Genomic DNA, 25,426 nt, shown 5'->3' on the forward strand with positions numbered 1-25,426 from the left:
GTGAAAAATATTCCATAAATTCTTTGAACTCTTGTATGTGCTTCTCATTGTTGATCAGAATCTTTAAAATGAGTCTAATGAATTCTGTGTCCCCCATTTTCTCAGTGTCTTCCTCAGTTAACTCTGAGGTTGGCAAAGGCTTTTGCTCCTTTGGCTGGGGAGTCTTCAGTAATATTCTTTGTGCCTCTGTCTCTTCTTTTGCTCTTTGTCATTGTTCTTCTGGTTAGTAGATTCTTCTCCTTAGGGCAGGTTTCCAAGCTGTGTCACCCACAGGTTGGCAATTCAGTTTTACTTATTGTGGTTGGCACATGGTTCTGTGTTTGCACTTACTTGTGCCACTCCCTCCAGCGAGTTCCAGGTCTGGTTTCTTCTGTTAGATTTCCAGCATGGTCTCCGTAGCCCCAGATGCTGGCTCAGCACACTCCACACCCTGTGATACCGTTCTGAGGGTGCACCATTGTGTCTGCAGCCTTTCTCCCCCTTCTGGTTGGAGCAGTTCCCAGGATTAGGGAAACATTAGGTGTTCTATACAGCTAGGTTATTGTTCGTGCTGATCTTGATGGAATCTGTTGGGCATTAGGTCTGGGTGCCACACGGACCTATTTTGACCCATACAATGCTACAGTCGGTATTCTTTTTTTTTTTTTAAAGATTTATTTATTTATTGGAAAGTCAGATACACAGAGAGGAGGAGAGACAGAGAGGAAGATCTTCCATCCGATGATTCACTCCCCAAGTGAGTGCAACGGCCAATGCTATGCCAGTCCGTAGCCAAGATCCAGGAACTTCTTCCGGGTATCCCACACGGGTGCAGTTCCCAAGGCTTTGGGCCATCCTCGACTGCTTTCCCGGGCCACAAGCAGGGAGCTGGATGGGAAGCGGAGCTGCTGTATTAGAACCAGCGCCCATATGGGATCCCGGGGCGTTCAAGGCGAGGACTTTAGCCGCTAGGCCACATTGCCGGGCCCAGTCGGTATTATTTTCCTGCAGTACCAGTGCAATCCGCGGAACTCAGTGAGTTCTCGAAAGCTCAGCACATGCGCAGTTCACTGTTGTCCCCTGCAGTCCTAAAGCTTTTGCCACAGTGTAGAAAATGGCACCTGACCTACCACTACTAGAGTTCTTGATCTGCTGGCCATCACGTCTGAGGGTTAACCAGATCTGTCTTGGGTGGAACCTGTAGAATGCCACATTAGTGCAGTTCACTGAATCAGAAATGAGCTCACTCCCAACTCAGTGTATGCTCAGTCCTTTCCCTTGCCTTTGCGTCCTTAAACAAAATGGCTCCCAATTTGACTCTAGGGGCTGACTGGGCTGTGAAATCCACCCTGTTCTCGCACTGCCCGTCTGGGATCTGCTGCTCTCTGTTCCTGGTCAAATCAAATGGACCAGCTTGACGGACAGTTCTTTGTCTGGGTTCACCTCCCAAGCTCCCAGTGAAAGTGCATTGCCACCTGGTTGTTGGTGGAATTCCGGCTGCTAGTGGAGTTCAGATTGCCATTAACTGACTGCCACTGGATTATCAGTCACTGCAACACCACACCATTGTGTCCTCTGCTTTCCTGTGTCTGTCAGCCTCCACGTACCCCTCTGCTGTTGTTCTGTCCTCTCCTGTTTCCTGGATTGGGCCCTCTCTGTTTCATCCTGATTAAATGTTTCTCTGTCTGTTTAAAAGTGTCCTTACCCTGTTCTGCCATCTTGATTCTCAACTTTTGTTTTTGTAAGCTTCTTTAGAAAGCCAGCCTAAATTAATACTTCCTGGAACTAGTGCCAGAGTGTCAGGAATCCTAGCTTGAAAGAAAAAATGCCTTTATCCCTTTGCTATATTTCAGGATTCCAGGACACTCTTTTAATGTTGAGTAGAATTTCAGTCGCCTGAGATGCTGAGTGCAGTGAAGTGTTGGACGTGAAATGGTTAAGCTCCCTTCCACCATCCTTCCTGCTCCTGGCTTAGCCCTGACAGGAGCTCTCAGTCCTGGCTGTTTCTCAGATTGGCCTGCAGTGTGCCTGCAGCAGGATCTCTTTCCAACTAGGCTTTCTATTCTGGTGTCCACTGGCTGCTTACCTTCAGATCTCAAATGAGAACCTGTGTTCTCAGCTTCCAATCACATCTTATCCTGGGAGTTTTCCCTGGCGTCAGCATGAAAAATACCTTCCTGTATCCGTATACTACCTTTTTTTCCATCATACCGTCTGGTATACTTTGTGTCCCGTCTAAATTCCTTGAGGACTGGGACTTTTGCTTTTGTACATTGTTGTACCTAGTACCTAGGAGTGTGCCCAAAGCTGGACCCAGCCCTTCCTTCTTCTCTTTATGCTTCCATAGCAGAAGAAAAAATCCCTTTATACTTTAATACCTTGAATTCTAGAGAGTAAAGGAGAACTTGTTACCATTTTGGTCTTTTTTCTTTGTGGTCGGAGTACTTCTAGTGAAAACATTTCAAAATGAAAGTAATCATTCAATTGAAATGGAACAGAGAGACTAAAATAAAATGCTATTAGATAAGCTCCTTTATTCCAGGAAATATAGGCTCTCTATCATTTGAACCTGACTCTTACCTCTTCGTTTGCACCTTCTGTTGTGGCTTAAACTCCTCATACTTTCCCATCTGTGTGCTTTCAAAAAAATCTCTCCCCTTTGCTTCTGCTAATTTTTCACTTCATCCGGGTCCTAAGATCTTTAAGGTTTCTATTAAAAAAAAAAAAAAGAAACAAAACAAAAAAACCCGGCATTTCAGTTCAACTCTTCCCTGCTTCGATTGCTAACCCTTAGCAAACAAACCCCTGGTCTTCCTGCTCAGGTGACACATGTGGTCTCCTGTTGTTAGTGGGTTATTTTCATGTGTTGGTTCAAATCTTTGTATGCCTACCAGCTGTCCGGTGACAGTGCAAGCAGACCTTTCATATTCTCACTGCTGAGACTCAGAAGACCTGTAACCTGATAGAGACAGCCATTTGAAAATCCTTCCTATAATTCCATTCTACACATCAGTGTTTTTAGACTTTTGTCTTAGAAGAGCCTTGGTCACACTCCTGTGGAGTGACCAAATCCAGAGGAATGTTGCTTCAGACGTGTAAGTGCGACTTAATAAGGAATGCAGCATTCTTCCCCTTGAAGAATTAGTAAGTAACAGCGTTTTCCTTTACATGGGCTAGCCCATCCATTAAAAACAAATTGAAGAGGGTATAAAATCCATGCATTGACTTTTTTTTTTGTATTGACTTTCCAGTAACCATTTCTGAAACTATTAAGTCAACTATAGATATGTTTCTCTTTTTACTTCTGTGAACAGTTACTCAATACGGGTTTCTTTTAAGCCAGCTCTGTTTAAAAGTTTTTAGAAAGATGTTAATGGCCCACATGGTTGTGTTAGTTCTTTATGTTTTTCTTTTAAAATTCTAGGAATTAAAGCCACTCTTCTTGAAGGAAGTTGGCAGTCACTTTGATGATTTTGTGACCAATCTCATTGAAAAATCAGCATCATTAGACAATGGTGGCTGTGCTCTCACGACTTTTTCCATTCTTAAAGAAATGAAAAACAACCACAGAGCTAAGTAAGTATGTGTGTGACTTCTTTGAATGCAAACGACTGGGTCAGTGGTCAGAACATGGGCTGTAGTAGAAGTACCAGAGTTACACCCGGCCCATTTTACTAGTTGTGGTGTTGTGAAGGTTATGTAAGCAAGCACTTGAGGGGTGGTTCTTTCACCCTGATGTGTGGGATATGATAGGCGTGCATTCTTTCTAAGACAACTGTCTCATCAAGTAGTAGAGCCAAAACTTGGTTGAAGTTAAGTAGTAACTGCCTGCATGGGACATATTAGGAATCCGAAGTGCAAGGCACAGTAAGTGCTTGAACCCAGAGTTTGGCGCAGAGAAATGACCATGTTGAGTGTTAAAATTCACGTTTTTTTGTAATTAGAGCAAAAATATTTTTTCATGATTTTGTTGTTGTTGGAAAGGCAGATGTACATAGAGGAAAGACAGAAAGATATTCCTACCCACTGGTTCACTTCCCAAATGGCTGCAACAGCTGGAGCTGGGCCAATCCAACCTGGAAGCCAGGGGTTTCTTCAGGGTCTCCCATGTGGCTGCAGAGTCTCAAGGCTTTGGGCTGTCCTCCATTGCTTCCCCAGGCCACAAGCAGGGAGCTGAGCCAGCGCCCACATAAGATGCTGGTGCTTGAAGATGAACAATTAGCCTATTGAGCCATCACGCTGGCTCCCAGAACAAACTTTGAAGGTCAGGAAGCTAAAGGCAGGAGTTTTGGCTCAGCAAGTTAAGTTGCCACTTAAGAAACCAGTATCCTTTATCAGAGTGTTTGGTTTGAGGCCTGGCTCCTCCACATTACTGACCTTAACTCCCTGCAAATAGGCTTAGAGGCAACGGATGATGGCCCATGTATACAATCTGGGTGGAGTTTCTGGTTCCTGAATTGGGCCTGGCCCAGCCCCAGCTGTTGGGGCCCTTGGGAAAATGCACCAGTGGATGGATGAGCTCTGTTTCCCAGTCTCTGTGTTTCTCCCTCTCTATTCCTCTTATAAATAAATGTTAAGGGCCCGGCGCGGTGGCGCGGTGGCGCGGTGGCGCAAGTGGTTAAGGTCCTCGTCTTGCACGCCCAGGATCTCATATGGGCACCGGTTCTATTCCGGCAGCCCCACTTCCCATCCAGCTCCCTGCCTGTGGCTGGGAAAGCAGTTGAAGACGGCCCAAAGCTTTGGGACCCTATACCCATGTGGGAGACCCGGAAGAGGCTCCTGGCTTCGGATCGGCATAGCATTGGCTGTTGCGCTCACTTGGGGAGTGAATCATCGGACGGAAGATCTTCCTCTCTGTCTCTCCTCTCTGTATATCCGCCTTTCCAATAAAAAATAATAAAAATAAATCTTTTGTTAAAAAAAATAAATGTTAAAATAAGTCAGGAGGCTTCTGGAAATTATTGGTAATCCTTTGACATTAGAAAGGTATGAACCCCCAGTGGAATTTTGGAGGACAAGGCGTTCTAGCAACTGGCCTGGAACAGCAGGTGGCTGGAGTCCTGCACCTGACCTTGGGGACCCTCTAGGAGGAGGGATTGTGTTATCAATATGTAATGCAGGGAAAGAACTGTTCAATATGGGCTGGGTAGGTGGACCCCTGTATATGCTGCCTCAGTTATGTGCAGCGTCTCTTCCATACCATTAATAGCTGTGGGCTACATGATACATATCATAGTGTAGCTTGGGAAAAGCAAATGAAATAGCATGCATAAATTGTACAGAGAAAGGTAGTTTGTTAATGTTAGATATTGCAGTTGAGGATATGCTGTCTCTTGTTCATCCTATCCGTGGGACTGAAGCGCTTCATTTTGCTGTAATTTTGTTTCCTTCCAGAGACCTGAGAGCACCTCCAGAGCAGGGGAAGATTTTTATTGCAAGGCGATCACTCCTGGAGTGAGTATGCTTCTGTTGATGTTTGGTTTGAATTTCATGGGGAATAAAGGCTATTCTGGCTGTGGGAATCACTGCTTGGTATGTGACTGTGTAAGACTTGGTTCCATGTGCATATAAATCCTTAGTTTTTGTATTTATGCTTCTTACTGCATTTGTTCTGTCTTGCCACTTCTGATCTTCAGCTTCTGTGTCTAACTGCATCTAATTGTAAAGGAGGAATTAGGGATAAAAATGTTATTCCATGAAATTGTCGGCAGGCATTTGGTTACCCTCAGAGCTGGTTTCTTGGCTTAGTAAACATTTCAGGTTTGAGAGCTGCTGCCTTTCTGAATAGGTTCGTTAGTGTTAATGTTACTTAAAAGCTCTGTGTCTAGTGCTTTTAAAATAAAGTCCACAAAGTAAATCAATTGTGGTGACTTCATTTATGAACTTGTAAATTCCAGCTTGGAATTCTAGGTTTTGGGCTAGTGTATGTTGTATTAGCATATACGCTGTCACCAGCTTGCCGTTTGGGGAATGTGATTAATATTTCTTTCTTAGTGCTCTTTGAGTAGATTGTTCATTTTCATTTATTCATTAGAGTGCAACTGAAATTTGACCTGCATTGTTATAGATAATCTGACTCACTGGTGTAGGTGTCTTGAGGTACCTTCCTTTAAAAATGCACCTTGTAATTACTCACATTGATTTTTCCATGAATCAAGTTGATCTGTACTGCTTACCAATGCTTTGTGAGCATGTGTAAAATCACTTTTCAGTTTTACCACACCATTGCTTGAAGAAATCTTTTCAAGTTTGTGTCGGAGGAGATGGAGGCTTTACACACAAGAGGAAAAATAAAATAATCACATCATATTCTAATACAGGTTTTAGTAATAGAATAGTGCTATGTGGAAAAGAAACAAAACACTTTAATGAAAAAGATGTTAACCAAAGAAATGGAACACATTTTCCATGACTAGATGAGTTTTTATTAGAATTTGAAGAGCTTTATTCCAAGCATTTCATTTTATTTTAGATATCTCAAAAATGTTTTAGAAGGTTAGCATACCTCTTAAAAAAGGTTAAAATAGTTGTTTCAGAGAGATATGAATGGTATTGAGGAATTCACTTAGCAAGACATTGCTGTATTGTTAAAGAAAAGCAGACTGCTCAAAATCAGTGAGGAAAAAGTAAAAGCACTTGTACAAATAGCTCAGGTTCTATGGATGTGTAACATGCTGGTTACCAGGAAGATGCAGGGAACTTCTGTGACAACGGTAACATCTTGCCAGGAAACAGTACTTGGTATCCTGGCTATACTAGTTAGGTTTACAGAGTAGACTGTAAGAGTAGGGTTTTTTTCCTTTTTTTTATTAGCATATTATTATCATTTCACGTACAGCTCCATGGGCCCTGGCATTTTCCCTGCTGCCATCACTAATCCTGCCCTCCCCGCTCGAGTTCTCCATCATACATTTACTATACATCCCCTTAAATGAAAAGCCACAAAATAAAATTAACAACAGGAAGAAAAAATAGAAACTTACAACTCCATGAAGTTAAAGAACATGCTGCTGAATGACTAATGTGTGGCTGAAGAAATGAAAAAGCAAATAAGAACCTTCTTGAAGAAAATGATACTATTGTATAATCTGAGTCAGTGAATAATTTAATGAAAAAAGAAGTGTTTTGAAGAGATGAAACTAAAAACAGAAACATAAAAATTCATGGATACAATTTCCACTGGTCTTTGTTGGTGAGATGTCTTCTGTAGGCAACAAATAGATGGATTTTTTTTTTGTTTTTAATCCAGTCGGCTTAATCTATGATGTTTGATTGATGAATTTAAGCCATTTACATTCAAGGTTAATATAAATAGGTAGCAATTTATTCCTGTCATTCAGCAATGCGTTGCTCATTGATTTAGTCTTCTGTTGTTATCTTACTGGGATGTTCTTCCCATTTGCCTTTGGTTTGGTTTGGTGCTATTCCTCTTCTCTGTCAAGAGAACATCTTAAAGTATCATTTGTAGGGCAGGTTTGGAAGAGGCAAATTCTTTTACCTTTTCTTTACTATGAAAGAATTTTATTTCATTTTCAAAGACAAAAGAAAGCTTTGCTGGAAATGTTATCCTGGGCTGACAGTTTTTCACTTTTCGAATCTGGAATAAGTCACTCCATTCTCTTCTTGCCTGTAGAGTTTCTTGTGAGAGGTCTCGTGTGAGTTTAATTGGCATTCCTTTATATGTCAGTTGATTTTTTTCACGTGCACATTTAAGGATCTTTTGCTTATGTTCAATTGAAGAGAGCTTGATGATCATATGTCGTGGGGAAGATCGCTTTTGATCAAGCCTGTTGGGAGTTCTGTGTCCCTCCTGGATCTTGTTTCCCAATTCTTTCTCCAGATTAAGGAGATTTTCTTTTACTATTTCATTAAATACATGTTTAAATTCAGTTTCTCTTTCTGCACCTTTTGGGACTCCCATAACTCTTTTTTTTTTTTAAAGATTTATTTTTATTATTATTTTATTGGAAAGGCGGATATACACAGAGGAGAGACAGAGAGGAAGATCTTCCGTCCGATGATTCACTCCCCAAGTGAGCGCAACGGGTCGATGCTATGCCGATCTGAAGCCAGGAGCCTCTTCTGGGTCTCCCACATGGGTGCAGGGTCCCAAAGCTTTGGGCCATCCTCGACTGCTTTCCCAGGCCACAGGCAGGGAGCTGGATGGGAAGCGGGGCTGCCAGGATTAGAACCGGCACCCATATGGGATCCCGGGCGTGCAAGGCGAGGACCTTAACCACTGCGCCACCGCGCCGGGCCCTCCCATAATTCTTATATTTGGCCTCTTAAATAGTGTCTTTCAGTTCTTGAAGACTTTTTTTTAGCTTGACCGAGCTCTGCTTCAAGCTTTTTGTTTGTTTCTCCTTGGTGAAAGGAAATATCTTCCAATTCTGAGATTCTTTCTTTTGGCTCCTTCATTATATTCTGGAGACTCTCCACTAAATTTTTAATTTGCTCTATTACATCCTTCACTTCCAATAATTTGGCTTGATTTTGCTTCTTTGTTGCTATTTGCTGTGTGGTATATTCCTTAAATTCCTGCATGTGCTTCTCGTCATTGATAAGAAGTTTTATAACAAGTGTTTTGAATTCTGTGTCCCCCATTTTCTCAGTGTCTTCCTCAGTTAACTCTGAGGTTGGCAAAGGCTTTTGCTCCTTTGGCTGGGGAGTCTTTAGTAATATTCTTTGTGCCTTTGTCTCTTCTTTTGCTCTTTGTCATTGTTCTTCTGGTTAGCAGATTCTTCTCCTTAGGGCAGGTTTCCAAGCTGTGTCACCCACAGGTTGGCAATTCAGTTTTACTTATTGTGGTTGGCACATGGTTCTGTGTTTGCACTTACTTGTGCCACTCCCTCCAGCGAGTTCCAGGTCTGGTTTCTTCTGTTAGATTTCCACCATGGTCTCTGTAGCCCCAGATGCTGGCTCAGCACACTCCACGTCCTGTGGTCCTGCACTGTTGCACCATTGTCTGTTCAATGTTTCTGCTAAGATTAGGAAGACACCAGGTGTCCTGAATAGCTGGGTTGTTGGTGGTACTGATCTTGGTGGAACCTGCTGGCCTTTGGGTCTGAGGACCACACGGACCTATTTTGAGTTTTAAGATGTCAAAGTTAATATTACTTTCCATGTGGACCAGTGCAGTTACTGAGCTCAGTGAGTTTGTTCCCAGCTCAGCATATTCCCCCAGCTCACTGTTGTCCCTGCAGTCTCAAAGCCTTTGCCAAGCTGTACAAAATGGAGCTTAATGTGCCATTACTGGAGTTCTTGATCTGCTGTCGGTTAGGTCTAGGGGCTATTGGGACCTATTTTGGGTGTCACCTGCCACATTGTTGCAACTCACTGAGCCCAAAATGAGTTCATTCCCAGCTTAGCGCATGTGCAGTCCTGTCCCATAGCCATTGCCTCCTTACACAACATGGTGCCCAAATCAGCTCTAGAGGGGTTTGGGCTGTGATATCTACGCTGTTCCCATACCATCTGTGTGGGATCTGCTGCTCGATCTCTGTTCCTGGTGAAATGAAACAAACCAGCAGGATGAGCAGTTCTATGGGTTCACATCTGGAGTTCTCGGTGAATTCCCCTTCCCACCTGGTTGCTGATGGAGTTGAGGCTGCCACTTGCTGAATGCCACCAGTGTATCGGGCCACTGCAGCACCTGCTTTCCTGGGTCTGTCAGTCTCCAGGTGCCCCTCTGCTGTCAGTCTGTCCTCTCCTACTTCCTGGAATGTGCCCTCTCTGCTTCACACTGGCTAATGTTTCTCATCTGTTTAAATGTGCCCCACCATATTCTACCGTCTTGGTTCCCCTCAAGAATAGAATATTTTATAAAAAGGTTTATTTATGTTTGTTTGAAAGGCAGAGTTGCAGAGAGGTAAGGGAAGAGAGAGAGATCTAGCTACTGGTCCTCAGAAGGGGCTGCATTAGCTGAAGCTGGGCCAGTCTTAGCTGGTGACCTCGTGTTTCCTCCAGTTCTCTCACATGGGTGCAGAGTCCCAAGGATTTGGGCTGTCTTCCATTGCCTTCCCAAGCTACGAACAGGAGCTGAATCAGAAGTGGAGCATCTGGAACTTGAACCAGCACCCACATGGGATGCTGGCATAGCAGGTCATGCCACAGTGTCAGCGTTTTTGTTTTGATATAGCCAGCAACGAACACAGATCTTCTGTCCACTAATTCACTCCTTCCTCAAATATCCCTAACAGCTGCAGCTGGAATAGGCTGAGTTGATGAGCTTGGAACTGACTGGGTCGCACCATGTGAGTGAGTGACCAGGATCCAATACTGGAACCATCACCTCCCAGGACACACATTAGCAGGAAGCTTGAGTCAGGACAGAGTCCTGGGACTGGTGTGAGACCTGGGCACTCCATTTCTGACCTAGCTCCTGGTGAATGCGTCTGGGAAAGCAGTGGAAGATGGCCCAAATGGCTTTCCTCCTGTGTCCAGTTGGAAGACCTGGATGAAATTCCTGGCCCCTGTCTTCAGCCTGGCCCTGCCCTGGCAGGTGCAGCCATCTGAAGAGTGAACCATCAAATAAGAGTTCTGTCTTTTTCTCTGTGTAACTCTGCCTTTTAAATAAATCAATAAATCTTTAGAACAGAACTGGGACTCAATTCAGATCTTCTAATACAGAATTCCGACATTGCAGGCGGCATCTCGCACCAAACAGCAATGCTGGACAGGCCGAGGCAAGTAGCAAAACAAAACCTTGTGCATGTGAAGCAGTTTCTCTGTTTTCATTGAATATCTTTTTTGCTTGCATAGAAAATAGTTATTTGCAAGAAGGCAGACCATTTGTTGATACAAATGTTTGGTATTCATGCTGGTTTTCAGGAGGCAGTATTATTAGGAAAACAGTTAAACATCTATTAAAGTTTTTTAACTGTGGGCTTTTTTGTTTTCCTTTTTAAAATAAGATTTATTTATTATTATTGGAAAGTCAGATTTACAGAGAGAAGGAAAGACTGAGAGAAAGATTCTCTGTCCGCTGGTTCACATCCCAAGTGGCTGCAACAACAGCTAGAGCTGAGCTGATCCAAGCACTAGCCAGGAGCTTCTTCTGGGTCTTCCATGTGGGTACAGGGTACCAAGGCCCTGAGATGTCCACTACTGCTTTACCAGGCCACAAGCGGGGGGCTGGATGGGAAGTGGAACAGCCGGGACACGAACCAGCGTCCATATGGGATCCTGGCAGAAGCAAGGCGAGGCCTTTGGCCACTAGGCTACCAGACCCAGGCCCATACTGTGGTCTTTCTTACCATTTAATATATTTGTACTTCACAATTAATAGTATAGTGTTTTAAGGAATTTAAGTATGATCTACTAATTGGACCTGTTTGTGTTATCGTTACAGTGAGTTGTTTGAAGTGGACCACATCAGAACAATATACCACATGTTCATTGCCCTCCTCATTCTCTTTATCCTCAGCACGCTTGTAGTGGATTACATCGATGAAGGGAGGTAAGACGCTGATGCGTGGACATTTCTGAGTTCTCAGTACGTTTTGACAAAGAATACTTTGGTTAAACTTGCTTTAGACCATCCCAGAGCGACTCGTTTGAGAGTAATAGCCTTGCTAAAGAGGAAATTAGAAGTCTGCTTATTTTTGTTTTTAAAATAGTTCATTGTAATATCTAATTATTGTTTTCAAATTGGAACATTTGAACTTAAGATTGTGTGGTAATCAGACTGAATTATGTGCTTCTCGGAAATTAAAACTTGAAGTAATATTTTATTAATAGATCTTCAAATTTTAACTATTTGCCTCCTAAAAACCCTATTCTGCATGAAAGTAAAATAGTACAACCGCTATTTGGATAGATTTGGATTGGTTTGTGTTTAAAAAGATTGATGTGAGGATGTGTCTGAAGTTCATTGCTTTATTATTTTAGGTATTTTCATTTCAGTGGCAGTATTAAGACTTTTAGGAAAGTTGTTGTTGAGATATATTGTGAAACAGGGCTAAAAACAGGTCATTACCAAACCATTACGTCCAAGACATAAATGTACTAATGTTCCAGTGTTTGCTGAAGTTCAAAGTTTGGGGTTTGAACACTGGTGTTCCGTGAGCTCAGTGCACGTTGAAAACTCGGATCTCTGTGTTTCTCCTCCACAGGCTGGTGCTCGAGTTCAATCTCCTGTCTTATGCTTTTGGCAAATTTCCTACTGTGGTTTGGACCTGGTGGACCATGTTCCTGTCTACACTTTCCATTCCTTACTTCTTGTTTCAACATTGGGCCAATGGCTACGGCAAGAGTTCTCATCCACTGATCCATTCTCTCACGCATGGCTTTCTTTTCGTGGTCTTCCAGCTTGGAATTCTCGGGTTTGGGCCAACGTATGTTGTATTAGCATATACGCTGCCACCAGCTTCCCGTTTTATCATTATACTTGAGCAGGTAAGGTTGTGGATGCTACCCAGCAGAGTGCTAAGCCTCATGAAAATAGTGATGATGATGTACTAATGAGGCGGTTATTGTTGCCTGTATTGATTTGATAAATTTTTGGAGTTTTTTGGTTTTTTTTTTTTTTTTTAATGCTGTTCCTTGTAGAAGCAAAATCTTAAACTGAATTTTCTGCATGTAAGATTTTTTTGCTTCAGTGTTCTCTGAGTTATGGTAAATGAAATAAATTATTAATTTTAAAAGGTTTATTCATACTGGAAAGACAAAGTTAGAGAGAGACCTTTGGTCTGCTGATTCACTCTCCAGATGGCCACAGTGGCAGGAGTTGGGCTGGCCCATAGCTGGGAACTATGAGCTTTACCTAGGTCTCCTACATGAGTGCAGGAAGGTGCCCAAGGACTTGGGCCAGGCTCCACTGCTTTTCCAGGTCGTTAGCAGGGACCTGGATTGGAACTTGAGTAGCCTGGACTTGAACTGGCACCCGTAGGGGGTGCTAGAAACACAGGTCAAGCACCAAGCCAGCCCTTGAAATAAATTGAGCTGTTCTAGATGGGTTTTTTTTTCCAGACTACTGTTTGTTAAGGTAATCTAGATTGTAAATATTTTTCTAACTGAAGACTTTTTTTAAAGTGTCAAATTCATTGTTTTGTCATATATATTCCCACCTAAGTGTTTAATTTTAAGATTTATTTTTTATTATTTTGTTATTGGAAAGGCGGATATACAGAGAGGAGAGACAGAGAGGAAGATCTTCCATCCGATGATTCACTCCCCAAGTGAGCGCGACGGGTCGATACTATGCCGATCCGAAGCCAGGAGCCTCTTCCGGGTCTCCCACGTGGGTGCAGGTTCCCAAAGCCTTGGGCCGTCCTCCACTGCTTTCCCAGGCCACAAGCAGGGAGCTGGAAGGGAAGTGGGGCTGCCGGGATTAGAACCGGCGCCCATATGGGATCCCGGGCGTGCAAGGCGAGGACCTTTAACCACTTGCGCCACCGCGCCGGGCCCCTAAGTGTTTAATTTTATACCCTTGGAAGTTTTCTTTAGAATTTCTTTGTTTTTTCAAAGGTGGGCAGCTTGGGAGTTGGGGGAAGGTATATTCTTTCTGTTCTCCAAATGACCACAGTGGTTGACTCTGGCCAGGCTGAAACCATGATCTTGGGATTCCTTCTGGGTTTCCCACTTGGGTAGCAGGTGCCTAAGCAATTAGGCCATCTCCTGCTGCCTGTCCAGGCCATTAACAGGGAGCTGAATTGGAAGTGGAGCAGCTAAGACCTGGTGTGGCACTCCAGTATGGGAACCTGATGTTAGAATGGTCATTTAACACGTTGCATTGTGGTGCAAGCCCCCTGGGGTTTTCTGGCGTAAAAGCAAGGACCATTTTAAGAAACATTCTTTGAACAAATTTTTAATTTTTTTAGTGGAAGTAATTTTATGTTCTTAAGTGTTTTTTTTCATCCCTTAATTTGCTTTATTCCAAATGCAAAATTAAATGAACTTCTTGGTATGAATATGATCTTATGCTATTTAGGGCTACTTATGGAAGTTTTGATAGAAATGATAGAAAATTTACTTTTTCCCCTTCCTTTTATAGATTCGTATGATAATGAAAGCTCATTCATTTGTCAGAGAAAATGTACCTCGGGTACTAAATTCAGCCAAGGAGGAGTCAAGTATGTAATTCTGTTAGGCTAAAGATCTGTCAGCAAGCCTTTGATTTGTATGGGGATGTTACTTAGCATTCTGTAGAGATTTCTGATTTTAGATAGATGGAATCCATTTTGATTTGGAAGACTTATTTCACTATTTCTTAATTAATCCTGTTTTGTCTTTAGTCATATCTTTCCAGAAAATTAAATCTCTGTGCCTGCTTACTCTTTGCAAATTGTTGCTTCATGCTCTAAAAGTTGTCTCTTGCTCATGTTCAGTCAGGAGGGTCTTCGGATCTCAGAAGGAAGCAGTAGGAGCTCCGTGTTCTCTGCTTCCTTCTTCCTCTGTTTGGTTTTGCTGAGAGATGTTGAAGAGCCTCTGCCTGAGTGTCATTTCCTTTCCTAGGCACTGTTCCAATACCCACAGTCAACCAGTACTTGTACTTCTTGTTTGCCCCCACCCTCATCTACCGGGACAGCTACCCCAGGTAATGGCACTCGGAGGCCAGTGTGCGTCAGGTGCTCACGGGCTAGGGGTTTGGGCTCGGTTGAGGTCAGACCACAGGGCATGCAGGATGGGCTTTTACTTTTCTGTTGGCATTGAAAGCTTTAAATGGCAATGAGCAGTTCGATTTTATTATTGTAATTCTTAGCTGAATTATGTGACAGTGAATGATGCTACATGTGGAAAAATATTAATTGGGAGGGTCTATACGTTCAACTGTTTATTTAGGAAATTCGTTTTTTTTTCTTCCTTTTTTTTAGGACTCCCACCGTAAGATGGGGTTATGTTGCCATGCAGTTTGCACAGGTAAATATTTTTACCTGAGATGTATTGGTTTGGTGGGAAATTTCCATCTGGGGGTTTACTCCTTAAATGGCTATAAAACCTAAGGTTAGACCAGGCTCAAGAAGGAGCCAGAAGCTCCATGCAGTTTCCCCACTTGGTGGTTGGCATCCATGCACTCACCATCACATGCCACCTTCCCCTGTGCAGTTGCAGCAAAGCAGCCAGGACCCAAACTGGCACTCTAATGTGCAATACTGGCATCCCAGGCTGTGGACTAACCCGTGGTACCACAATGCTTACCGCTCCAGGCTTTTTTTGTTTTTGTTTTAAGATTTATGATAGAAAAGCATCAGCCCAACACACACACACACACACACACACACACACACACACACACACACACACACACACACACACACACACACACACACACACACACACACACACACACACACACACACACACACACACACACACACACACACACACACACACACACACACACACACACACACACACACACACACGTTTGATCTGCTGGTGTACTCCCTTAATGGCTGCCATAGCCACAGCTGGGCCAGGTTAAAGAGCAGGAACTTTATCTGGTGCTCCCACATAGGTGTCAGGGCCCAGGTACTTGGTCTGTCATTTGCTGCCTTCCAGCATATTAGCTGGAGACTGTCTGAAGTGGAGTAACTAGAACTAGAACTCTCCTGAGGGATGTGGCTGTCCCACACGGTGCTTAACTCACTGCACCATACTGCTGCCCCTCAGATTTCATTTTGAATTCTTGTCTAATCAAATATACATTTATGAAAGAAGTTCTTGATTTCTAAGTTTCATGTAGTGAGATAGCCAGATTCTAGGAGAATTTTAAAGTTACTTTATTTGAAAGGCAGAGTGACAGACAGGGATGTCTTAGTTGCTAGTTTGCGCCCCCAGCAGCTTCTACAGCAGTGTTGTTGGTGCAGACTGAAGCAGGAAGGCTGGAATTCCATCTAGGTCTCCAGGTGAGTGGCAAAGACTCTAGTGCATGAGGCGTTATTATTCTAAGTGGGAGCTTAACCTACTGAGCCACAGCACTAGCTCCAGAGTATGAGCTCTTAAAAATTTCATTTGAAACAAAAGGTCATTTAGTGGATTAGGAAAAGGTATAGAAGTCACTAGGCTGAGTAATATCCCTGAAGGATTATTGGGATCTTTTTCTTAAAAATTAGATTTCCTTGAAAGACATTTACATTCTAAATGCCCAAGCAGCCAGGGTTAGGTTAGGCCAAAGCCGGGGTCTGAGACTCTGTGAGTCACCCAAGTAGGTGGCGGGGCACAAGCATTCAAACCTTCTGTTGCCTTCTCCGTCGCATTAGCAGGTGGTAGATCTGAAGCGGAGTAGCCAGGACCTGAGAAGACAGCATTGGAAATGGCAGCTTAATTTACTGTATCACAACTATAGTACCCCAAGGGAAGTCTTCCTCATTACACAAAAGACCTGTACTATAGCAATCTCCTGTGCTTGTGTCAAACAACAATATATGGGTTAACATTAATGAAAAGGTTCCCTAGGGGGAAGAAATTGCTTTCCAGCTTGCCTTACGAAGCCATCATTGTTTTGTCTTCTGTTATGTTCCAGGTTTTTGGTTGCCTTTTTTATGTATACTACATCTTTGAACGGCTCTGTGCCCCATTGTTTCGGAACATCAAACAGGAACCTTTCAGCGCTCGTGTTCTGGTCCTGTGCATATTTAACTCCATTTTGCCAGGTAACATGGGTGCTTGTTCATTTGGTCATTTATAAACTCACAAACAAGAAGCTAATGCCTATCACTTTCCTGCTTTTTTTCTGTATTCATGTACACATCCATGTCCATGTTAATCTTTTTCCATTTGTGTCAGAAATGAAGCACCCTTCCAGTCTCACGCCAGTTTTCCCATTTGTCTTGTAATTTATTTATTTATAAAGATTTATTTACTTCCATTGGAAAGGTGGAAAGACAGAAAGTTCTTTCATGTGCTGGTTCATTCACTAAATGGCCACAGAGCTGAGCGTTTCCTGAGCCAGAAGCCAGGGGTTTCCTTGTGGGTGCAGGGTCCCAAGGCTTTGGGCCATCTTCCACTGTTTGGTCTTGCCACAAGCAGGGAGCTGGATGGGAAGTGGAGCAGCTTGGACATGAACCAGTACCCATATGGCATACTGGTGCTTACAAGGGAAGAATTAGCCAGTTGAGCCACTGCACCTTGGCCCAGGATGAACAGTATTTGTTTTATGTTAGAACTGATCTTTAACATTAGATATTGGAAAACAGGTTATAGATGGAGTGTCTTGGAATGAGGTTCAGTTTGGCTGGTGTTGGCAGTCCTGGGAGTAGACTTATTAGTGGTGAGTTTAGATGGTGTGTTCATCTTGCCGCTGCTCACATTTTAGGCCTGAGACAGACTGCCAGTGGCACAGCCCCTCCCCTTCCAGTTCTGACTGCCAGATACGTCACGGTTTTCAAATGTCCGTGGAGTGGGGAGGGACAAAATCTCTCCTGGTTTTGCACAGTTGGTTTAGAGAGCTGTATGTACACTGCATTTTGAAGTGCATTGGACACCACATTACGTCTATAAGATTGAGTCCACATTAAGTCTGTAAGATTTGTGCCTTTTAAAATAGCTCCCTTTTTAAAACTTCTTTAAACATTTTGCTAATATATAATTATGTAGCACGGTGGATTATTTTGAGAGATTATAGAGCTCCTAATATTTTTTATTTAAACAGTGAGCTTTGGGAATTGTATGTTATCTCAGGAGCGGGTGCGTGGGGGTGTTGGTCCACATTTCACGCAGCAGTCCTGGCTAAGCAGGCAACGACCTGTGTCTTGCTGTCGATGAGCTGCGTGGCAGTGACCCTGCCTGTTGCAATGTCGCTTCTCAGGTGTGCTCATCCTGTTCCTCACCTTCTTTGCCTTTTTGCACTGCTGGCTCAACGCCTTTGCCGAGATGCTGCGCTTCGGGGACAGGATGTTCTACAAGGTACTGTGCACCTGCAGCCAGCTTTCTTCTTCCTTCTACTTATCCATCATTAAGCATGTGAACATACTTGATTGTTTTACTAGATTTTGCACAAGAACATTGTGAAATGTTAATCGTTTTCTATAAATCCTGGGATTCTGATACAGATGTCATTATCTTGTCTTCTGCCTCTTGGGTTTGTTCACTTGGTATATAGCATATGGCTTCTGCCAGATCCTGTGAGGCTACTGGTGGTTTTACAAGGAAGGAATTTGTCTAGAGAGTATTATACTGTTTAAAGAAGAATATTAAGCAGCTCCTGCAATAAATTGTCATTGCTTTGTTTCAAAGGATACTTAATTCTGCTTAAAAAAGTTGTTCTTAAAAGTTGAGGTTGTACACTAAGCCTCACCAGAGATTTGTAGTGATGCTGGCTCAAGTTCCAGAGTGGTTTGTTCTTGCAGCAGCGCTCCGAGCCTCCTATTCTTTCTCAAAGGAGCGGTAGGAACAGGTTGCAGATTTTAGATATCTGACTCCAGTATTCACTCTTAGAATTGTGATCAAGAAGTATGTAAAGGGCTGCTGGACTCGGAGGTGGCTCCCATTCACTCCTTGGGTAGCTTATTAAATGTTGCCATTTAGGATGCCACCAAGAGGTTATTTGGTGTCAACAGTCTAACCTTTTTGACCTTAAGAAGATTCCTTCATTATTAACAGTATAAAGGGTGGAATGTTACTAGTGATTATTTAGACTAGATTTAAGTGATGTTGTTTAGTCTGTTTTCTGCAATAATTTAATAGTAAGACAAAAGTACACCAAGAATTTAATCATGTGGAGCACTAGAATAAAGTTGAATTGAACTCTAATAAGCAAAGTGCTGTCTTAGAAATGAATGTAATTATGTATGTATTTGAAAGCAGAGAGAGAGATCTTCCATCTGCCGATTCAGTTGCCAAATGCTGCCGAAACTGGGTCTGGGCCAGGGAAAAGCGAGCAGCCTGGAGCTCCTCCTAGGTCTCCCACTTGGGTGTTGGGTTCAAGCACTTGGGTCATGTAAGCTGTTTTTCCTTACCATTAGCAGGAAACTAGGTCAGAAGTGGAGCAGCTGGGACCTGAACTGGTGCTCATATGGGATGCTCTACAGGGAACAGGTTAATCTGCTGCATCCTAATGCTAGCCCCCTAATGCCTCAACTTAAGATTACTATATCACCAGCGTATGTACTAAACAGTTCATCACAGTGCACTATGGGTTCTGTGTTAAATGTGTATGTTCTTTGGGAATATTCAGGAGTTTGACTTCAGGTCGATATATTTTATACCTTTACTTTTTTCCTCAGGACTGGTGGAACTCCACATCCTATGCAAACTATTATAGGACCTGGAATGTGGTGGTCCATGACTGGCTATATTACTATGCTTACAAGGACTTGCTCTGGGTAAGCAGCAAGATTTAGTTGATGGTTATTGGTAGAGATTGGGCTCCAGAAAGGTTGAATGTTATGCAGCTTATAGAATTTACATGGCTCCAGTTAGTGACAAATGTCTGTGAACACTCTTTAGAAAAAAAGTAGAGTGTATTTAGACCAATAAGATGTGACATAAATTTTTTAAAATAATTTGAGAGGAGGAATGAAAAGGGAGAGAGAGAGAAGGAATATGCTCCCATTGGCTCCCATTGGTTTGACTACTTCCCAAATGCTCCTAACAGCCAGTGTGGGCCTAAGGAGCTCAGCTTCACTGCCTGCCAAGGAAGCTGACAGCAGTTTTGGATCTTGATCTTAGCCTTGAAGAGCTGAACACCAATCTAGGAAGTACTCCTGGCCAGCAGTAGAAGTACCGTGTTACTGTACCGTGAGGCCATCAGTAGGCCACGTGACACCACTTTGTGCACTTGAGTCCTGGTTCTGTCATTCACAGGAGCAGTGTATCCAGATGAGCACGCTCCTTTCTAACTCTGTTTCAGACAGGCTGCTTTCATTGTCCACGATAGTGTCAGCAGCATTCTGTGTCTGCATATATGAAAATGTGTTTTGTTAATCATAGTAATTAGATATAAGCTGTAAACATTTGTGGACATATGGAAATGTAAATATTTGTAGAAAAATCTGAGTCACTAGTCTGGAGTGCAGTAATATGGAGAGTAGTATTTTGTTTTTTAATCAATTTTTAAAAAATTTTATTTTTGATGATGTTTATGTAGTTGATCAAGATGTGAAGGGTTTAAGACAAGGGGAAAGTGGGTAAGATAATTGTTTACACATTTTCTTTTTCTTCTTCCTGTATCTGGGGGAGGGAGGGATAGAATGGGAGAGAACATACCCAGCCTCCCAACCATCCCAGTACCCAGGGATGGGGAATGGCCATCCAGTGTCACCCCAGGGTCTGCATTGCAGAGCATGTTCTGAGGGTTCTGCTCAAGTGGGTTTTGAGATGCTGTTGATATTGCCACTCCAAGGATGAGGAAATCCTTCCAATGTCAATTGGCTGACATAGTCCACCTCAAGAGTCTTCATTTGCCCAGACGTTTGCTGATAAGTTTTACCAGTGTAGTTGATGAATTTGTTCTGCCTTTCTTCCTCTGCAAACCAGTGAGTGCTGTGGCCCAACCCAGCCCAGCCCACCACACACGCAGCCCTCATGTACACCAGTGGGAGCTGCAGCCCAATCACAGCAACCTCTGGTAACCTCCACTGTACTGGCACCTAGCTCTGGTTCCTGTGCCTGCCAGCATGTGCAGTAGACTGGTCCAGTCAGTCCCGCATCCCATTGAGATCACTTATACATCTTTGGGCATTGAAGTCTAACTCATCCCAACTGACTCCACCCTCCAGCCCAAGCTCATGCCAGTGAGTGCTACCACCTGTCCAGCCAGGCCCCCCCACCCCAGTCCTGGTTCTCATGCTCACCAGTGGGAGTTGCAGCCCATCAGAAAGGAGCTCACAACCTCCCCACTGGACCCACTCCCTGCCCCAGATCTTGCACTCTCGAGGTGGTTCTGCAGTCTAGCTCAGCAGGACTTGCCCCAAGTCCCAGAACTTGCCAGCTGCTGCAGCAAAGCCCAGCCCGCCTGCCCATACTCTGGCTCATCCCTGAACCAGTGTATACAGTCAGTTAGCCCAGCCTGGCTCTCCCTGTAACCCTGTTCACCTATAGGCCAACAGGTGTTATAGTCTTGCCCAGGCTGGTCTGCTCCCAGTCCTAGTTCTCACCAGCAGGAGCAGTGGCACAGCAGGAGAGTTCCCAATACTCCCTTACCAAGCACCAAGCTCACACACTCCCCTCCCCCCTCCGGTGTCACATGTGCTGGAGATTGCTGCAGCTCAGTCTGGCGTGACCCATCTCACCTTGGCATTTGCCAGCAAATACTATAGCCTGGCCTGGCCTGACCTGCCTCTGTTCAAGCTCGTGCTGAGTGCTGCTGCCCAACCTGGCACAGTCAACCCCCAGGCCCAGCCCTAGTGTGAACTGGCTGATGATACAGCCAGAGCCAACCTGTCTTGCACCGCTTCCTGGGTCTCATCTGCCAGTAGATGTTATGAACTGGCCCAGCTTGGCCCATCCACAGACCTCCGCCACACATATGCCAGCAGGAACTGTAATCTGGCCTGGACTGGGCTGCTCCTAGCCTTGGTTCTTGTGCTCACCTGCATGGACTGCACCCTGACAAGAGTTCCCAAGCTCTTCTGTTGGGTCTCTTTGCAGTGACAGATCTCGCATATACCAGTGAGTCCTTGACCTGGACTGACTTAGTCCATCTCCTGTCCTGGCTGGAACAGTAGCCTTGCCCAGCTGGCCCATACCCAATTCGGTTCTTACTGTTAGGGTTACAGTTTAGCTACACCTAGTCCATGCCCAGACACAGCTCTTACTTGGCCCAGTGGGAGCCGAAACCTAACCTAGCCTGTTCTATACACACCTTGGCTTTCATGAGTACCAGTGGGTTCTAGAATTTAGCCCAGTCTGGTATACCTTAGACCCAGACCACCGCCATGCCAAGGGAGATTGCAGCCATATCCAGTCCAGACCGCCTCCCCCATTCTAGCCCTTGCGCTCACCAGTGGAAACCATAACCTAGCAAGGGTGTGCCCTTAGCTCCCCAAACAGGCCTGTTCCTGCCCATATCTTGCACCTGCCAGTGGTTGCTCTGACCCAGCTCTGCATAGCACATCCCCTGTCCTGACCTTTGCCATCAGATGCTACAACTTGGCCTGACCTGGTCCACCCCCAGTCCCAACTCCTGCTAGAGAGTGCTATATAGTCTGGCTGTGCCCAGTGCGCTCCCATCCCTGACTCGTGCAAATCGGTAGGAGTAATAGCCTAGCCAGGCATGTCCTACATTCTAGCCTGTCTCCTGCACTTGCCAGTGAACTGAGGTTTGCCTGGCTCTGCCTAGTTCACCCCCTTCTAAAACCAACCCACACACTTGCCAGTGGGTGGAGCTGCTCTGCCCTGTCTGACCAGCACCCAGACCTGGATCACATGCTCACCAGTGGGAGCTGCAACCCACCAGGGGAGTTTCCTAAGTTCCCCAAGTTCCCCTTCCAGGCCCACCCAAGTCCCTGATCTCACACATGCCAGTGAGTGCTGGGGCCGTCCTGGTCATAGGCTACCCCCTCCGGAACAGTCTATTTATGAATGTGGATGTTATGGCCCAACCCAACCCATACTCCTTGGATGTGCCTACAGGTGCCAACCCAGCCTGTACCCAACCCCAGTATCCATGAGTATTGGAGGGTTCCATGGTCATGCCTAGCTCAGCCTGTCACCATCCCCAGCTCCCAAGTAAACCAGCTTAACTTGCAGATCACAGGGGTGGGCATACAAATCCCCTGTAGGATCTGCCCCCAGACTCAGTTCTCTCACTTGCTGATTAGTGCCATGGCCCAGCCTAACATTTCCTGTCCCCTATTGTAACTCTCTCTGGCAAATAAAGTGATCTAGCCCTGCCAGGTAGACCCCCAGCCCCAGCTTTTGTGTGCAGCAGCGAGTGGTACTTGGTATTGGTCCATCCTAACTACCCCAGGTCTAGTCTCCCACAAGGGCCGATGCTTCGGTCTGACCCTTAGAGGTCCGTGTTTCTCCCTAAGTTTGTACCTCCTGGTGGCCTGAGGGCTTTGCTGGCCCCATTGGTGCCTGGGCCTCCAGCCCAAGCCTGGCCACCCAGGAGCCCGCCCTCAGGGCTAGTGAGAGTCATGTTTTCGAACTCTCGAACTTTTGCTATAAGAAGAGTTTGTGAGCATACATGTATTTTATAGTTAAATTAATAGATTTGAGTGAATCCCAGGGATAGACCAGAAAAATGAAACATAATAGGTATCTTTAGCATATGATAGTTATGTCCTAGTTTATGCTTTGCTACTTACATTTTTTCAAAAATGTTTTCCATTGATTTTAGTTTTTCACCAAGAGGTTCAAGTCTGCTGCCATGTTAGCAGTCTTCGCCTTGTCTGCCGTTGTGCATGAGTACGCCCTGGCCGTCTGTCTGAGCTATTTCTATCCAGTCCTTTTCGTGCTCTTCATGTTCTTTGGGAGTAAGTAACTTGTCATACTGTGAGTACTGCGAATTATGCTAAAGGAGAAAAACGGGCGAAGAAGCTATGAAATTAGCGTAGAACAATTATATTATAGAAATGCCATGTTGAGGCAGTGTTTGTCAGGAGGTCAGACTGCTGAGTGAATAGATGTTTAAACTTGGAAACAGGGATGCGAACCAGGTAACCCTGAACGTCTCGGCAGAACCATTGGTCTGGTATAGCATGGAGCCGTCTCTTAGCAACAACTGCCCGGTTCGTTAACACTGTCATATTACACCCTTAGAACGCTTGGAAAATGGACCGTTTTTTGAGTGGGACTAGTTAGGATTTGAATAATTACGTGAATAATTAGTTACTAATTAGTGCCTTTCAGGACTGAAGCCACATTGTTATTTGAAAGACTGGAGATCATAATAAAATGTGGACCTGAACAGTTGTTCATTGCGTGCTAAATGAGATCATGTGCTACAGAATCAAATTATGGAAATATTTTATTTGAAAAAGATTTAAAAAATTACACGAGTAGATCTCCACAGAAACCCTGCATATTCTGATGTTTTGATGACTATGAATATGTTTTTTCTTTCTCTAACTTTAGTGGCTTTCAACTTCATTGTCAATGATAGTCGGAAAAGGCCAATTTGGAACATTTTGGTGTGGGCTTCGCTGTTCTTGGGCCATGGAGTCATTCTGTGTCTTTACTCTCAAGAATGGTACGCACGCCAGCACTGTCCTCTGAAAAACGTGAGTCCCCAATCTGGAGGGCAAGAGGGACGTTGTGCCCCGAGTTGGAGGGTTGGCGGGCATCACTAAATAGGAAAGTCGCTTGTCGGCCTGATTGCAAGTCTGGAGTTCATTATTCAGTCTCACTGTGTGCTGTCTCGTCATATTGAGCTCTCCTAGGTCTCAGATTTTGGTCTTATTTTAATGTATTTTACTGTTCTGTCTTCAGCCTCTTCTACTTTGACTCATGTCTCCTGAAAACTTATGTCCTCTCCATGGTTTTCCCAATGATGTGTGTCCTTACCGTTATGACCTAAACATATATTACTGTATTTATCTCTTTCTTCCAAAATAGTAAACTCTTAGAAAGATGCCATAATGCTGACTTGCCTAGGATTGTATTTCCCTTGATTCTTTGTTAATAATTATGTTTGGGTTTCATGTGGCCGGAGCTGGGGTGACCTGAAGCCCAGAAGGAGGAGCTGCTGCCGGGTCTCCCCTGTGGGTACAGAGACCCAAGGATCTGGGCCATCTTCCGATCCTTTTCCAAGTGCATAGCAGGAGGCTGGATTAAAAGTGGAGCAGGGTCCAGTGCGATGGCTCAGTGCCTAAATCCTCTCCTTCTCTCTGTAAATCTTCCTTTTCAAGTAAAGCTTTTTTTTTTTTTTTTTTAAGGAAAACTGTTAGAAAACGAAAGTGGAGTGGGGGCCAGGATTTGAACTGGTGAACACATGGGTGCTGGCACTACCTGTGGCAGGTTTACCTATAAGCCACAGCCCTGGTCCTGGTTTCATTAATGCTTAGGCCTTTGGTTAGTAACTGTGTTAGTAACTGTCCTACTTGGAAATGGGAGCAGAGATGACCTTCTTGATGCATCTCCCTGGAGCGTTCTAAACACGTGTGACATCCAACCAGCTCCTCTCCCCAAGGTGGTTTCCTTCCTGTCCCCTATGTTGTTGTTGTTGTGCTGCTCTAACTCCTTTTTTCCTTGAGTCCCCTTTATACATCTGAACTCACTTCTCTGAACTCATCTCTGTCCCTGGCCATGCTTATGTCTGTGTAGTCAGGAGGGCTGCATGCCAATGCAAGCCTCTGATGACGGTGGGGAAGAGTCGAGGTCTGGAGGAAGGTGAGAGAGTTGAAGATATCCGTTTGTTTTTTTTCCTCCCATGTGCACAGGGGGAAGGAAGGCGCCCTCCTTGCTGTCACATTATATCAGCCCCCGGGGCTGGGAGACTGTCATTTGATGTCAGCCCAGAGAGCCCAATGTGGGGGAGAATGTCCTGAAGTTGGTACTTGAGTGTGGTCTTGATAATTCTGACACATCGTCAGCTTCGTTGCACCAGGGTTGAGAAAATATT

General features: G+C 44.3%; 1 protein-coding gene across 1 annotated transcript in view; it reads left to right on the top strand.

Annotated features, from left to right (window-relative positions):
* SOAT1 (sterol O-acyltransferase 1) overlaps positions 1-25,426 on the top strand; it is a 36,366-nt gene that overhangs the window by 9,092 nt on the left and 1,848 nt on the right. The window contains exons 3-14 of the mRNA XM_040984332.1: positions 3,404-3,555; positions 5,374-5,433; positions 11,330-11,437; positions 12,093-12,375; positions 13,973-14,051; positions 14,434-14,515; positions 14,793-14,838; positions 16,445-16,574; positions 17,729-17,826; positions 19,146-19,244; positions 23,204-23,339; positions 23,941-24,086. Of these exons, the coding sequence (XP_040840266.1) occupies positions 3,404-3,555; positions 5,374-5,433; positions 11,330-11,437; positions 12,093-12,375; positions 13,973-14,051; positions 14,434-14,515; positions 14,793-14,838; positions 16,445-16,574; positions 17,729-17,826; positions 19,146-19,244; positions 23,204-23,339; positions 23,941-24,086 (1,419 nt within the window). The remainder of the gene's footprint in view (positions 1-3,403; positions 3,556-5,373; positions 5,434-11,329; positions 11,438-12,092; positions 12,376-13,972; positions 14,052-14,433; positions 14,516-14,792; positions 14,839-16,444; positions 16,575-17,728; positions 17,827-19,145; positions 19,245-23,203; positions 23,340-23,940; positions 24,087-25,426) is intronic.

This window comes from Ochotona curzoniae, unplaced genomic scaffold (assembly GCF_017591425.1).
Source record: "Ochotona curzoniae isolate NIBS_2020 unplaced genomic scaffold, NIBS_Ocur_1.0 contig_4105, whole genome shotgun sequence".
NCBI lineage: Eukaryota > Metazoa > Chordata > Mammalia > Lagomorpha > Ochotonidae > Ochotona > Ochotona curzoniae.